The 16,697-nt window shown below is 36.8% G+C and overlaps 1 protein-coding gene across 2 annotated transcripts in view; it reads left to right on the forward strand.

Annotated features, from left to right (window-relative positions):
• Positions 1–16,697, forward strand: part of HMCN1 (hemicentin 1) — a 508,306-nt gene that overhangs the window by 350,537 nt on the left and 141,072 nt on the right. For both annotated transcript variants that reach the window (XM_037506314.2, XM_054693419.1), the window contains exons 41-46: positions 2,223–2,398; positions 4,169–4,265; positions 10,273–10,395; positions 11,181–11,342; positions 12,698–12,979; positions 14,248–14,415. In XM_037506314.2, coding sequence (XP_037362211.1) covers positions 2,223–2,398; positions 4,169–4,265; positions 10,273–10,395; positions 11,181–11,342; positions 12,698–12,979; positions 14,248–14,415 — 1,008 coding nt within the window. The remainder of the gene's footprint in view (positions 1–2,222; positions 2,399–4,168; positions 4,266–10,272; positions 10,396–11,180; positions 11,343–12,697; positions 12,980–14,247; positions 14,416–16,697) is intronic.

Genomic DNA, 16,697 nt, shown 5'->3' on the forward strand with positions numbered 1-16,697 from the left:
CAGCAAAAGGTTGGGTTTTGTTTCTTAATACAGCCTGCGACTCTGTGTCTTTTTATTGAAGACTTTAGTCCATTTACATTTAGAGTTAATATTGATATGTTAGCATCTGTATTTGCCATTGTGTTTGTCTTTCCTTTGATTTTATTTATTTATTCTTTTAGTCACTTTTTTTTTGGCCTTCTTTCGTTGTTATTCGTCCCTCTGAGGTTCTGGCTTTAGGACTCCTTGTAGTATTTTTTGGAGTGGGGGTTTAGTCGTAATGAAATTTCCAGAGTTTCTGTTTGTCTGGGAAGGTCCTTATTCTTTCTTCAAAGAGGAATGAGAGCTTTGCGGGATAGAGTATTCTTGGTTGGCATCTGTTTTCTTGGAGTCTGTTGACTATGTCCCTCCACTCTCTCCTTGCCCGTAGTGTTTCTTCAGAGAAGTCTGATGTCAGCCTGATTGGTTTTCCTTTGAATGTTATCTGTTTCTTCCCTCTTGTCAGCTTCATTATTTTTTCCTTGTCTTGGATTCTTGGGAGCTTTACTATTTTGTGTCTTGCTGTATTTTTCCTTTTGTCATGGAAGTTTGGGTGTTCTTCTTGCTTCTTGTATATCAATTTTCAGCTCCTTCTTCACGTTTGGGAAGTTCTCTTTAATTATCTCCTTGAATATTTTCTCTGTTCCTACATATCTCTCCTCTCCTTCTGGGATTCCTATAACTCTTATATTTCCTTTCCTCATGGAGTCAGATAGTTCCCGAAGTCTTTCTTCTGTCTTTTTCCTACATACTTCTCTTTCCTTTTCTGTTTTGGTTCTTTTTATTTCTGTGTCTTCAAGTGTACTTATTCATTCTTCCATTTCATCTATTCTGCTTTCATTGCTTTTCCCAGAGTTCTTTAGTGCCTCCATTAATTCTTTGATCTCCTGCATTTCTTTTACTTCCCTCTTTAGGGACTCAATTTCATTCTTCTGATCGTTGATTATTTTTCCCTTATCATTGTTTTCCTTTATGACTTCTGTCAGTTTTTAATCATGGCAATTTTAAATTCTCTTTCTGGAAGGTTCAGAAGTTCTTCCAAGTTACTGTCGTTGCAACCTGGGGGGTGGTTTTCTTTTTGTGGTGTGCTTTTTTTCCTGAGGAGTTGCTAGGTTGTGTGTGGTTCTTCTACTCCCTACTGTCTGTTTTCTAATTTGCCGTATGCATTGGGACACTGTGTTGCTCGGACTGGCCGGCATCTTGGGTGAACTTCTCCACTCCCCTCTGGCTCCTCCGGGAGCCATCTGTCGGTTTCAAGCAGTCTTTACTGAAGAAAGGTCTCTGTTCTAAAATGCAGATGCGAGGACACGCTCCCCTGCATGCCTGTTCTGCCCCGGTAGTGGGTTCCGGCTCCCCCTCTGGGCTAGGACTGCAGGCCAGAAGGGGCCTGTCATGGGCAGACTTCCCAGCTCACCTCTGGCTCCTCTGGAGCCTTCTGCTGGTTTCAAGCAGTCTTTACTGAAGAAATGTCACTGTTCTAAAATGGCGATGCTGGACGCACTCCCTGTGCACCCGGTCTAGTAATCTCTTCTACATGGAAGTCAAAGTACTCTGATCTGATTCAGTCCACAGGTATACTGTGTTATGAGCCTCAGACTCAAGCTAGTATTCACTGCTCTCTGCTTTCACCTCAGTACCTCTCCCACAATACACTTTTGATCCTGCCTGCCTTATATATCCCCTTGTGTATCCCCTTCTCTGGTGCAGTGTTTGGTCTTAAGAGCCCTTATGTTGGGGTGTACCAAAGTCAAAGACTGCACAGCAGTCACTCTGTCTTCTTGTGGGTTGTACTGCACCCCTTTCAGTAGGGCTACTGCTCCTATTGAGTACACTGATAACCAATTTTTCCCTTAGGGGTTTTTGAATTTTTGGTTTTATTTGTTTTGTTGTGCATGCCTAGTGTATGTGAGCCCAATATATTTACCACAGCCATCTAGCCAGACTCCCTTGCTGAAATTGCTCTATCTTTTCACTTTGAAAATGATTTTAACTATGAAAATGATTTTTGTTCAACAGGAACACATTAATCAGTGATTTATTAACACTTGATTCTGAACCAAATGACACAAAGCATATGGTAGAATGATTATGATTCTACATCCTAAATTAATTAATGAAGTTATTCAATATATGTCCTGATATTTAATAAAGATAAACAGTGTGCTTGCCTGCTTTATCCTGAGGGAAAACTATCTTTCACTTAGTTCCACCAAATATTATGGGAGAAGAACAGAACGTCTCTGTCCTCATTAGCCAAACTGTGGAGTTACTGTGTGAAAGTGATGCTATTCCCCCACCAACTCTGACTTGGCTTAAAGATGGCCGCCCCATGCTGAAGAAACCAGGTCTCCATATCTCTGAAAATGGAAGTGCATTAAAGGTAAGGCTAGAGTCATGTATTTTTTCTTACATTAGTCCTAAACTCTTATTTCAATATTATGCCTATTAAACTCAACTCTCCTTTTTACCATTTCACTTACAAGATTTTAAGAATGCTTTTATTAATAAGGTCTATAATATTTTTAAAATTTTATACTTAGTAAGATTTAACTATTTAATTGTTAATACATTTTTGTAGCCAGAAGCCACTTGAAACAAATGCTTCTAGGATAATATTGTGGAAATATTCTAGAGAGTATTTCATCTTTAGCCAATCAGCAAATACGCATTATAGGTATTGTAAATGGGGACAAAAAAATACATGAAATATTCCTTGCTCTCAGTGTCTTCCAGTATCACATAAATATATGAGAAATTAACAGTTCAGTTGGAAAATGCTGTAAATTTGAGTTGGTACAAACAAACATATTGGGAAGATAATCAAAGGTGAGGGTGTAGTTACCTGGAAAACTTGGCTTTTTAAAAGTAGTTGGGACAAAAGACCCATTTAATGAAAACAAGTAGGCTAATGTGGCTGAAAAAGCAAGTTAACAAAGTGAATGTTTAGAAATAATGTTGACAAGATTGATTTAAATAAAATAAGAGCTAATATTGAAAACCAGCCTAAAGAATTAAGATTCAGGAAGACAGCAGGCTATTGGAATGTTTATAAAATTCCCATTAATCTTCTTGAGAAATTGCAAGGATGGCTCTATAATCTGCCGACAGTTACTGTGAGGCATAGTGGGGGTTTGAATACAGGGAGTATAGTTTCAGAACCTAGGCTACTAACCACTGCATCACATTGCCTCTTGGTAAAGGAAGGTTATTCCTGGCAGACAAAGAGAGTCTTGAGTAATGTATGATGAGTGTCAGCATGTAGGAAGCTGAGAAGTTTCCTTCCCTCCTTCCACCAGGAGGACAGAAGCATGGGAGTGTAGGGGGAGCTTGAAGGTATATATAGAAGTAAGGGGGTGTAGAGCTTGGGAATTATCATCTGACAGTAATGGAACTAGTGAGTAAGGAAGGCCAGGATTACTGATGGAGATAAGTAGTATAAGTCATTTGAGCAATCTCACATTTTTGTTGTTGTATGTGTATTACCTTATATTATTTATATGTAATTATTCAACATTTTTATATCCACATGCTTTATGTTCCCAACTAGATTACAAACTCAAATCAGAAACCATATTTCAAACTATATTACTTTGTAACTGCAGTATCTAACACAAGGGTCTAAGTAACTACTGAATGATCAATGAATGAATGATGAGTACATAGAAAATATTTAGTGATGTTCAATTATCTATCGAGCACTAAAGATTGAGACTAGTTGGTTATAATACATGTCTTGAAGCTTACAAACCCAGTCTGGAGAGGGGACATGAAATAAGCCAATAAGGGCATTATTTCACTAAGCATTATCCTGTAAATAAAAATATTGTACATTTTAAATCCATAAATAAGTTATTCAGAAGTGATTATTTTTCTTTTTTATCTGAATCATATTTAGAAGGCCTTTCTAGACCTTCAACCAATAATATTGAAATTAAAGTAAGTATGGTAGATGACAATTGTTGAATCTCAATAAGTGTTGAATGTGGGTGGTTGGGATATAGCCACCATTTTTACCATTGTCTCAGTTTCTTTATATGTTTGAAAGTCTTCAGAATGCAAATGAAAAATAAGAGATTACAAATAACATTAACAGGAAAATCCCAATACTTTGAATATAGACAGTGGTTCCAATGCATGATTTTATTTTCAGATTGAAGATGCTCAGGTTCAAGACACTGGTCGGTACACTTGTGAGGCAACAAATATTGCTGGAAAAACTGAGAAAAATTATAATGTCAACATTTGGGGTAAGTGTAATCAGCCCCTATAAAGCATATAATATAGCCTGTGGTTTTAGCCTTTTATTCTTTGTGTCAATTCTTAAAAATGCCATCCAAATAACTAAAATTCATCTTAATACATTGGTGATAGCTATGTGCCGCGGACCAGCACAGCGATGGACGATGAGGACGTCTCAGGGTTGAGAGATTGCGCAGGGTGGTCAGGGATTCGATGAATAAATGACACACAGACACACTTCAAGAGAGTGAAAATCTGAGTGCACTTTTATTAAGTTAGTGGTCAGTATATATATGTTTTTTCTAAAGGCATAGGAACAGTGAACATCAAAGAGATCAGTTTGCTCATAGGCTTAGCTTAATTGACAGGGCAGTGATTTATGTCCAAAGTTACACCTGGACCTAGCCTCATTCCTAATTGGACAGGTTATTAACTCTTTCTATATTCTTGTACTAACTACTACTACTATTACTTACTTATGTTTACTCATAATTAATTGTCATAGGTAAATTTATATTATAATGCAGTTAATATCAAAGGTACTAAGGTTAAGCACATAATAGAAAGATTATTAAACCAACAATTCTATTATAACACAGTGTTTAGTAATGTTTCATTTGCATTAACCTAATTATTAAATTAGGTATGTTTTTTAATTAGCAATCAATGACCAGAAAAAGGAAAGATTTTAGAAAGACAGTTGTAGCAGAATAAAGTTTGTGGGGCTTGAGAAAGCGAGATAAGGTTCCAGGTGGTCAGCATTTCTTTTAATCATCTTTGTGGCAGCTTCTGGTGGTCATTATTTATTGGCAGGCATTCGGCTTCTCTGCATCTTAGGGAGTTTGCTGTTCTCCCCCTGCGCGCATGGTTCCTTGCCCACGCCGGACCTCAGGGACCATGGCAACAGCCATTAGCCCTGAGGGTCACTGCAGGGGGGGGTGCAGCAGCTATGGATATCATAAAAACTATAATCAGTACATTCAGATGTTGAACTGAGTATTAGCTTGTATAATTAATTCAAGAGCATCTATAGTTAGATTTCCTGATCCCAAACCTATTGTTCATTGTAACTGATGTAGAATGTTCTCCTACAGTCAGAATATTCTGATCATGAGCCTTCTCCATGAACTGATAGTAGGTTGTTCTATTGAAAATAAGTCAGAAGGTCAAGCTATGTATGTCAAGTGTGTGTGTGTGTGCATGTGTGTGTGAGAGAGAGAGAAAGAAAGAGAGAGAAAAAAATGAAAGAATGTGCACTACAGGTGGGAGATGCAATTACTATGTTGATTAATGAGAAAAGCTATTCTCACTTGAAACTTTACCATCTGTCACTAATTAAAATATTTCTTAGGAGTAATTACTTTTACCTCAACTCCAACTGCCTTCTATTTGTTAATAAGTGTTCTCATTTCCAGTATATTCACCTTTATTTTACATACTTCTTTAAATTCAATTACAGCATATTAAGCCCACTTAATTTTGATTTTATTGTTTAAAATTTTAATTATTGAGATAATGAGTTGAAATTTTGTTGCCTCGTGGGAGCAGTGCAGGATGAGGAAAAGATTACTCAAAGTCCATGTGGAGCAATGAGAAGCATAGAGGGGCTACACTGGGAAGTAATGTGCAACCCCATTCATGGGCTGTCTGTATTTATTTAGAACCAGGTTCAGAGAAAGTGGACAAGTATGTGGAGAAATGTATATGTGTGTGTGTAGGGGGTGTGTGTTATGGGGTGTTTATTGTCTGGTGCAAGCTTGAGTGGAGTGACCAGGGGCTATTGCTTGGGGGGCTCCATTGTTCATGCTAATCAAAGCATACTATCTCTAGTCCCTGTTCTTTTTTTTTTTTTAATTTTTTTTAAGATTGATTGATTGATTGATTGATTCATACAAGCACTGGGTACAGTCAGAAGCGCGGGAGGGTGAGAGAATTCACCAGAGTCAGAGCAAGATGCAGAACAGGCAGGACAGAAGTACACTGCTGAGGGGAGCAGCGGGCGGCAGGAGAGGTCTAGCGTGCCATATGGGACTCTCCTCTGGTGGCCAGGGAGCAGCCGGGGATCGAACCAGCACTGCAGAGGCTGCGGGCAGCTTCACAACCCAGCGCTCAACCGCTGCGCCACTGGGGAGGCCCTCTAGTCCCTGCTCTTATATAACTTTCAGCTAATCTTTATACATAAGGTAGCTGATCTTGCTGATCTGGCCATAATGTCTGCCTGCTGTTTTCAGCAGATTCTGGTTTCCCAGCATGTTCCTCCTACAAGGACTTTTGCCCTGATGCAAGAAAATGCTGCCTGCTTGAGCAGCAAGAACCCTGGGCACCAAGACAGTAGCCCCATAACAAAAAGGGCTGGGAATTCTACAAAATTCATTTTTGATTTATAAAATCACTTTCAAAGACTCATTTTTAAATAAAAATGGGTGGAAGAAATAATTTTATTTCAGTGGAGAACTTTAAAATTACTCAGTTATGTGGAGAATAACAATTACAAATCATTTTTATCATTTAAAAAATTAAGAATTATCAAAAAATATATAAGAAAGAATTATTAAAATTCTGAAAAGTGTTATAATTCACCCCATAGTGGAATTAACTTCTAAATAACAAAATTTATTATATGGTAAATTTATATTTGCTAAATATTTAATTATGTGTCATAACTTATGTTCCCACCTCCTTCCATCCTTTTATCTCCCTCCATTCTTTTTCCTCTATTTTTTTACTTCTTTCAAATGAGAAAGGCATTCATATAACATTCAGTATAGACAAAACAAAGAACTGGTAAATGTTGAATAAATGATGAGTGATAATTAGGAAGAGAGGTGAAGAATTCATTTTCTAAAATTCTGTCTTGGAGATACCTTTAGACTGCCCATGTGAAGCTATTCTCTGTGCAGTCACAGAAAATAGTTTAGGAGAGAGAGGTCAGAGTTAAATCCAGAAGGGTGGAGATGTGAATTCATTCCTAACAATTGAGATCTCTTAGAGTAAAAGGATATGTAAAGGAAAGCACTGCAATGAATGACTCACATGTACCATATAATAAAGGAAACAGAAAAAGAGACTCTAAATAGGAATCTTAGGATGGGTAGTCAAAGTAAAATTTGTGTCATGGAAATTAATGACAATGGTGTTGCCAGAAAGATAACATAGACAACAAATAAGTTGAACATGCATGGACGGATGAATGTATGCTTGGATGGGTAATGTCACATTTTGCAGAGAAGCCAAATTCAACATAAACTATAAGGCCTAGTTTATGAATAACTCGACCAACTGTCTCTTAAAAAAGTAATAGTGGAAATGGACTGCATTAGATATAAAAATAAGTGATAGGGAAGAGAAAGTTGAGATGTGAAAGATGGGTAAGAACAAATAGGGGAAGAAACACAATGGACTAAGATGGAGGACTGGGTGGTGGATGCACTACAGCGGTGATACCTTATGGAAATATCCAAGTATTACCCTAATAAAAAAATAAATAAAGATTCCCCTATATTCTCCTATAAGTGAAACCATCCAATATTTTTCTTTTTCCTTCTTACTTATTTCAGTGAGCATAATTCCTTCTAGCTCCATCCATGTTGCTGCGATTGGCATGAGTATCTTTTTTGATTGCTGAGTAATATTCCACTGTGTATATGTACCACATCTTCTTGATCCAGTCATCTATTTTTGGGCATTTGTGTTGTTTCCAGGTTTTACCTATTGTAAATAGTGCTGCAATAAACATAGGGGTACAGGTGTTCTTTTAAATCAATGTTTTTGTGTCTTTGGGTAAATCTGTAGGAGTGGAATTGCTGCATCAGGGTAGCTCCATTTTTATGAAATCAAAAATCAAAAAATAGATCACTCCAAAAGATATGTATGGTGTAACTCCATGTTGTAGGCATAAAGAGATTAGTGGATTAATGAATGGTTAATCTGAAATCATTAATTATAGAGGATGGAAGCATTTCAAACACTTGCAGCATACTGTGTGTTCATTGAACCTAGCATTACTCATTGTGGAGCCTAGTGCAGTCTGTAAGTAATGAGGAGCTATAGATAGGAAAGATTAAAAGAGGTAGATTGAAAAGGATCTCTAAAATCAATTTGAAAGTATGGAGTTGATTCTACAGGCAATAAAATACCATACAAGGATTTGAAGGACTGGGATATTCGGATCTATATTTTAAGAAGGAGGTAAATAAACTCTAGAAGTATTTAAGATGTTGAACTAACAGGATTAATTGATTAGATGGAGAGGTGTGGAAACAAGAATAGGAAAAGCTGGATGTCAGATGTTGGTGTGGTTTGGCCAGCTGGGCTGTGTGGACAATAGTGTTATTTCCTTAGAGAGGGAACAAAGATGACTGAGTTCAGTTGTGGACAGGTTGTTTGACAATGCCTCTAAGGTATCCAAGTTGAAGTATTAAGTAGTCAGGTCTAAAAGTCTGTATCTCAGAAGGAGTTTGCATTACAGATCCAGATTTGCAAGTATTTGTACTAATGAAAGCCATAGGCATCTAAGAGGATAGAGTTTTGGATCATGTATTTCTATTGATGGCAATCTGTGCAATTCTCATTTTTGTCTGTACTACTTTCCCTGTGGTGTAGGTGACGACAGAGTACACTAAGAATTCACTCAGAGTAAAGGTGTGGCCAAATAGCAAGGGCAAGAGTGCAAGCCACTTAAAATTATTGCTCGTGAAATCCAAGCTAGATAGAGAAGTCAGTAAGCCAAATAGATTGGGAAACTTCTGTGAGGTGAAAGGATTAGAGATTTAATTAGGTCAATGAACTTATAGTTGGAAATAGTTGAATAAAAGCACTGGAGGGCCTCACTCATGGCGCAAGGGGTTAAGACACAACCTATGACACTCTCTGCAGCCACTGCAGCACGAGTTCGATGCCCCAGCCATGGAGCTACCCACATGACACAGCAGACCTTTCCTGTCTTGCCCGCTGCTCCCCTCAGCAGTGTATTTCAGTCGATCTGCCTGTTCTGTTCCCCACTCTGTCTCTGGTGAATCCTCTCACCCCTCAAACTGCTGGCCTGTATCACAGCTCTTGTATACATAAATAAATAAATCTTAAAATAAACAAATCAATCAATCAATCAATCAATAAAAGCACTGGAAACAGAACAGTTTCAAAGAATGCTTTAAATTTACAAATTTATCAGAGAGATACCTTAGATGATGAAAAGGGTATCCCTGGCAGAGAAGTGATGATCAGAGCAAGGAATGGAGGAGTCAGGTGTTTCAATAGATTATACGTGCAAATGTATTCTCATATTTTCATCGAGGAGGCAGGTCTTCATGTGAAGAGGAAGGATGAAAAGTTCCAGACTTTTCAGTGAATGGAAAAAATATGACAGGTTCACAGAGAGTGGTAAGAAAGAGAACTTGCTAGTATGAGCCTCAAAGGATTAGAGGCTTTCACATGAGGGGAGTGATGGAGTGGTGGTTGAACAATAACTGGAAGATACATTGAGGGGGTAAGGAAGATTCTTCCATTCCTCAACTCCTTAAAGCTAAATGTCTAAATGTCTATTATATGAGCTTCATTTCAAGCCACTCTGAATGTTTTGATAATTAAGGTTCTATCTTTGAAAATGAGAAATGTACTGCTAGGTATTTATTCTACCTATTAATGTGGTTGTACTGCTAATATTAATTCCTTACATCATGTGATTGGGAATTTTTTTTAAATATGTAAAATTTGGGGGATATTTTATATTAAGTAATATATTAACTAACTTTAAAATTGCATTTTTTATTATTAATAATTTATTTTATATAATTCTTAAATCATTTTTCATTTTTGCACAATGTATGCATTTTCATTTTGGTTATTTTCCCATACAATTGCACCCCCCCCCTTATTTTGACCCTCGTCCTTCCTCTTCCCACCCCTCCCCTATGCCACCCCCTGACACCGGCGGTAGTGTCTCTGGTTTATAGTTGCTTGTTGATTTTGATTTTTACTTTGTATTAATTAGTCTTTTTCCTGGTCCTTTTGTTTCAGTACCACCAAATATTTATGGGTCTGATGAACTTGCTCATCTTACCGTTATTGAAGGGAATCCCATTAGTCCATTGTGTGAATCAAGTGGTATTCCACCCCCAAATCTCATATGGAAGAAGAAAGGTTAGTTCTCATTCTTGGGCATTTATAAAATTAATTATAAAATTAAGCAATTTTTTATTTTGTTTAGCACATGTCAGTTTATTATCATGCTTTCCTGGGGTTTATATACTAAAACAATAGACAGCATAATTGCTTTATAGTAAATGTGCAACATGTAATAATTCTTCTACATCATCCAGATGAAAATACTCAGTTTGAACTTCCTGCTCCTAAGAAAAAATAATTTTCTCCATCAATGGATAACTTTTTAATCAAATGCATCATAGGATAACTATAATGATCAAGAATCCATCATTCCAAAAACTACTTTTCTATAGCAAACATTTTTGCTGTAAATGTGACAGCTTTCCAGGGCATGTTAAGATTGAATTCTACAGTTGAAGAGACTTTCAATCTATTCATCAACACATATTTATTTGTGTCTATAAAGTGTAGCCAGACCATCTAACTTTGTAGTTGATGTTTAAAATCAACTTTTTTAACTTAAAACTTTTACTGCTTTAAGCATTTTTTTTCATTTTCTAAGTGTGTTTTTTTTTTAAATGCAGCATTTACTGAAAGAAAAATTTGCAGAAGATAATCTTGGTAAACTTTTCCTTTTTCCCCTCCTTATTTTCCTATACCACTTCCTCTTCTATCTTTTTGCATAGGACTTAGATAATTGGACTAGGATGTAAATTAGCAAGTATTTATACTTATCAGAATATCTACACAAAATGCTCCATATTTTTGCCTTATAATTTACCATTTGTTTTGCTTGGTTAGCTTTATTTCTGTTTTTGCAGGCTCCCCTGTGTTGGCTGATTCTGCCGGAAGAGTCAGAATTTTATCTGGAGGTAGACAGTTACAGATTTCAATTGCTGAAAAATCTGATTCAGGACTTTATACATGTGTGGCATCAAATGTTGCTGGAACTGCAAAGAAAGATTACAATCTGCAAGTTTACAGTAAGTCATTGCTTAGCCATGCTTTGACCCAATTTTCTTTTAAATCTTTCCATCTTTCCCTTTTACTTCATAATTTCAAGATGCATTCAAAGTGATGTGATTATAATCTGCCTTTCATAGATCTGCAAATTAAGTTGTGCTGACATAACCAAAGAGCAAGTACTTGTTTCTGTCTTTTGCTTAGTTAGCAATATAGCTTTCCACTCCTCTTTCACTTGCCAATGGCAGACACAGCAATGTAATTTGTTGGAAGCAGGATAGAGGTTGCATGAAATGGGAAATGATGGCATTGTATTATAGGATATATTTCCAATATATAAAAATACCTCACTTTAAATCATATTTTTTTATATAAGACTTTAAATTTTTAAAATATCTATATTATCTCATTCTTTACCTGTGATACCAGACAAGGCTATCGCCTCCATTTTGTCTATGTAGACACTTAAATCAAGAGAGGTTCCCATGGCTGACTGAGGTCACAGGAATTCTGTGTGGTAGGACCTGGTTCTAGAACCAAGAATGGCTAACACTGATCTATTTTTCTTCCCACACACCTATGTATTAAATTCCTTCTAATTTTTTTCTTGGATTCAGTATTTATTAGGTGAATCAACAGAATAACTGGTGATCAGCGACTTAAACAAATAGATGTGTATTTTCTTACAAAATGGGAAGCCTGAGGTTGGCAATCAGTGTATTTGATCAGCAGGAATCTTTGGTTTAGGAGTCTCCAGGGCTTTCCTTCCTAGACTCAAGGTGGTGGTGACTACAGCTATGGTACCAAGTCCACATTGAAAGCAAAAAAAAAAAAAAGAAGAAGAAGAAGAGGAATTGGTATCTTTCCCTTTTAACCAGAGAGCAAAATGTTTCCCCAAACCACCTTCCACCACAGTTTGAATTTTATAGGCCTGAGCTGATTCACATGACCACATCAATTTTCAGAGAAGGCTGAGAAAGTCTTCGCTTTTCTAGTTCCTATTCTAGAAGGTGGAAGATAGAAATTAGTAACAGACATTGTGGCATGAGCTAGGCTACTATATCTATTTTAAAATTAGTGCTAGGAAGACTTCTGTAAATCAGAGTTAGAAGTGATAGATTCAGTAGGGAAAGTAACAAACACAGAATTCTTTCCTCACTGTGTTGACAGCTTTACTTTCAGTTTGAACCCATTTGGAAACATTAGGGAAGAAACCTCCTTCTCCATACAGCAATGCCACTCCAGTTAGTCCATCTTTTTTTGGTAGCTAATATTTCAAAGCCAAAAATGAATTTAATATTGGTTGGTGAAAATTCCTACATGAGACTTAACAGCAAATATTTCCTATTTTGTTTTTTTTCTTTTTATTTCCCAGTTCGACCCACTATATCTAACAGTGGCAGCCACCCTACTGAAATTATTGTGACTCGAGGGAAGAGTGTTTCCTTGGAATGTGAGGTGCAGGGTATTCCTCAGCCGACAGTGACTTGGATGAAAGATGGCCGCCCTTTGACCAAGGGAAGGGGAATGGAAATACTGGATGAAGGTCGTGTCCTTCAGCTGAAGAACATCCATGTATCTGACACAGGTCGTTACGTGTGTGTGGCTGCTAATGTGGCAGGGATGACTGACAGAAAATATGACTTAAGTGTACATAGTAAGTATAATAAGACTCAAAAAGTCTATTTACTTGCTGAAATAGTCTGTTACATCCTGAACAAATGATCTCTATCATTTGTTAGTCTTAGTGTTGAGTCTTTTATTTATTGTCTATTATTTTCCACATACATCAGTCTCATTACTTATCCTTCTTTACCTGACCTCCCATTTCTTACCTTACTGAATTAAGGATGTATGAGATATTCTTTGGGAAAAGCACATGATAACATAGATCATTGTTATGTTCAGTACTCTTGGTCCAATGCAGTCCCAATTAAATTTCTTTGACTCTGTGTTTTCCACATTAGTTGACTTGGCTAGTATAAATTTAGTTTTAGAACTTGAATGACTCAGCATGTTTAGCATGAGTTATACTTATATCAGCTTTAATATTCTAATCAAGGAGCCATAAATATCAATATTTACATTACCCCATTTGACCAAACATACATGTACTCAGGGTCATGTATTTGTACATATACCATTTTAATTGAGTTATTTTAGAAACACTACTAATTTTTTTTAAATATTTATCTATTTATGCATACAAGAACTGTGGTATAGGCCAGAGGTGTGGGCATGAGAGGATTCACTAGAAACAGAGTAGGGAACAGAGCAGGCAGGCAAAATTTCATGTTTTTTTAATAGCTAGGTAGTCTTCTGTTGAGTATGCCACATCTTCTTCATCTACTCATTGTCAATGGGCATTTAAGTTTTTTATTGAGTAATTGAAAATGGTGCTGCAATGACCATGGGGGTGCTTTTTATGCATTCTCCAGATAAATACCTAGAATTAGAATGCTGGATCAATTGGTAGTTCTATTTTTCTATTTTTAATTTCTTTAGGAACCTTCATACAGTTTTTCCATAGAGGGTGCACCAGTTTAAATCTCCATCAATAGTGCACAGTAACTTGAATTTTAAGATTAGAATTTTTTGTTAGAAAACCCTGCATATAAGAAGGTCATGAATCTACATTAGAAATATACCAGATAGGATGCGTCACACATAGAAAATCATTTGCCATTATTATAATAACAATGTGAAAGTCATTTACTGCTATTAGTAGAAAGAAGTGACATTTTACTTGTGGGAATGTCACACTAAAAATACTATTAATAAGCTCATTGTTGTGATTATTTATTTTGCTTACTGTTGATCAGAAAATGGATTCCTATTATTATTAATAAACTGTCATATTTGTGTCTGATTTATGTTATCTACCTTCCCATTTCTTTCCCATTTTTGTTTTCTTCTGTTTTACAGCCATTCCAAGCATCATAGGAAACCATGGCACACCAGAAAATATCAGTGTGGTAGAAAAGAACTCAGTGTCCTTGACTTGTGAAGCTTCAGGAATTCCCCTGCCTACAATTACTTGGCTTAAAGATGGGTGGCCTGTCAGCCTGAGCAGCTCTGTGAGAATTCTCTCAGGTATTAGAAATTCTTGTGGCCTGATAATCTGTTTAGCTTCATGTGACAATGATTTATCCTTAATTTCTCATTTTTCATTATTTTTCCTTCTGATCTAGTTGCTTAATATAATGCCCACTGATTACATTAAGAAAAAAACTACTTAGAAGGGCATCAGAAGCTATAAGAAACCTCTACATATTTCTAGGTCCTTTCATAAAAGAAATCTTGGCATTTTCTTATGACTTCAGATATGGAGATGCCAGAGCATGTGTGCTACCATGAGTTACCAACCCTTTTGAAAAGTACTGAAGTTGAAAGCAGAGTCAAGAGTGGGATTTCATAGTCCAACTTATTCATGCTTCTAACCTGAGTGGGTTTCAGGTTTTCAGGATGGGATCAGTTTCCCATAATCTAAGACCTAATAATTATTGTAAAAGAGATATTCAGTTTAGTCCCCTTTTAATTATGTAGGAAAAGCTATGAGCTTTCCTCTTTGGCTTGGTGTGAGCTTGGAGAGGGGTATCTCAGGACCACAGGAATCTGCACGTGACCCCTGTTAGTAATGACTTGGATGCATATTAAGAAGATAATCTTGCCAGGTTTGTGGTTATTACAAAGCTTGGGTTATTAGAAGAATGCCTAATATGTTGAATGAAAGCATCTGAATTTAAACACATCTCCTGCTGAAACTTTAACATTAAAACTCACAAGATGGAAGTTAAATAAACTTCTGCACTCACATTTAAAAACCAGTGGTGAAATTTATGTGAGATAACTTCAGAATTCTTCACGTGAAGAGACCACTGATTTGTGTTAGCTGTTAATATGTATTATCAGTGTAATGTGGTTATTAAGAAAACAAATTCAGGGCCTCCCTGGTGGTTCAGGCAGTTGGGCGCCACACTGTGAAGCTGTCCGCAGCCTCTGCAGCATGGGTTCAATCCTGGCTGGCCGGCGAGAATCCCACATGGCGCGGCAGACCTCTCCTGTCTCGCCTGCTGCTCCCCTCAGCAGTGTATTTCGTCAGTCTGCCTGTTCTGTTCCCCACTCTGTCTCTGGTGAATCTTCTCACCCTCCCGCACATCTGGCTTGTACCTGGGTTCTTGTATAAAAATAAAAAATAAATCTTAAAAAAAAAAGAAAGAAAACAAATTCAGTATTCTATCATATTAATGGAATACATTTCCCCCAAAAAGAAAATTAAGAGACCAGTTGTACTGTGGACTTAACTTACCTATCAGAAAGAAGACTCATTGACAGTCTTTTCAAAGGAGAGTAATCAAATTGGTAAATTATTACAAAATAAATTATATGTCAAAAAATAAAGCTTATGTGACCTTATGCTACAAAGTGAAAATTAAATTTAAACACTTAAAGAACCATGGTATAGAAAAAACATTGTGTTGATTCTATCTCATTCCAGAGGTTAAAAATAATAACAGCGTATGGAAGATTCTAGGGACAGATTTGGGTGTCAATATTAAAAAACTTAAAAACATATCTATATATTTTAAAGTCAAGATGAAATAACTACTTTAAGAAGTAGTGAGCTCCCTGCACTAATCTATTCAAATAAAGTTTAAATTCCCACTTTTGAAGACTTTTTAAAAAAAGATCCTTTCCTGATCTTTGAGTTAAGTATACATATTATAAGATTCCTCTGCTTTTTCAAGATCTTACTCTGTATCTATTAATCAGGAGCTTGATTAGGAATGTGCGTGGCTAATAACCACATTTACTGCCTTATGATGCTCACCATAGTTACAACCTCAGAGGAGTCACTTAGCTTTGCTAACTTTAGATTTTCACTTTCCAAGATATTTATAGCATTCACCTCTTAGGGTTCTGAAAAGTTGAAATGAGTTAATGTAGGTTAAACAGTTAACACAGTGCCCACTTACATGGTAAGGATCCAATACTTGTTTTATGTTATTGCCATAGATTGGTTGCCCCTGTGCAGGCCAATTTTTCTACTTACTCTCTATGATACTTTCATTTTCTTAGGAACCACAGTCTCAGTTAATCTTAGGAAATGCATAGTAATGGCAAAGATTTTATTAAATTTGATTGCCAAAACCATCTTGTCTTGAAGGTATCCTCCTCGATTTGGCTTATCTTTTAAAAATTCCCAGTGGCTGGGCCTCCCCTGGTAGCGCAGCAGTTGAGCGCTGGGCTGTGAAGCTGCCCACAGCCTCTGCAGTGCCAGTTTGATCCCTGGCCACCAGCGGGGGTTCCACATGGTGCGCAGACCTCTCCTGCCATGCCCGCTGCTCCCCTCAGCAGTATATTTTCATCAGTCT

The sequence above is a fragment of the Talpa occidentalis genome, unplaced genomic scaffold (genome assembly GCF_014898055.3).
Source record: "Talpa occidentalis isolate TD23 unplaced genomic scaffold, MPIMG_talOcc4v2.1 talOcc4.12, whole genome shotgun sequence".
In the NCBI taxonomy this organism is placed as follows: domain Eukaryota; kingdom Metazoa; phylum Chordata; class Mammalia; order Eulipotyphla; family Talpidae; genus Talpa; species Talpa occidentalis.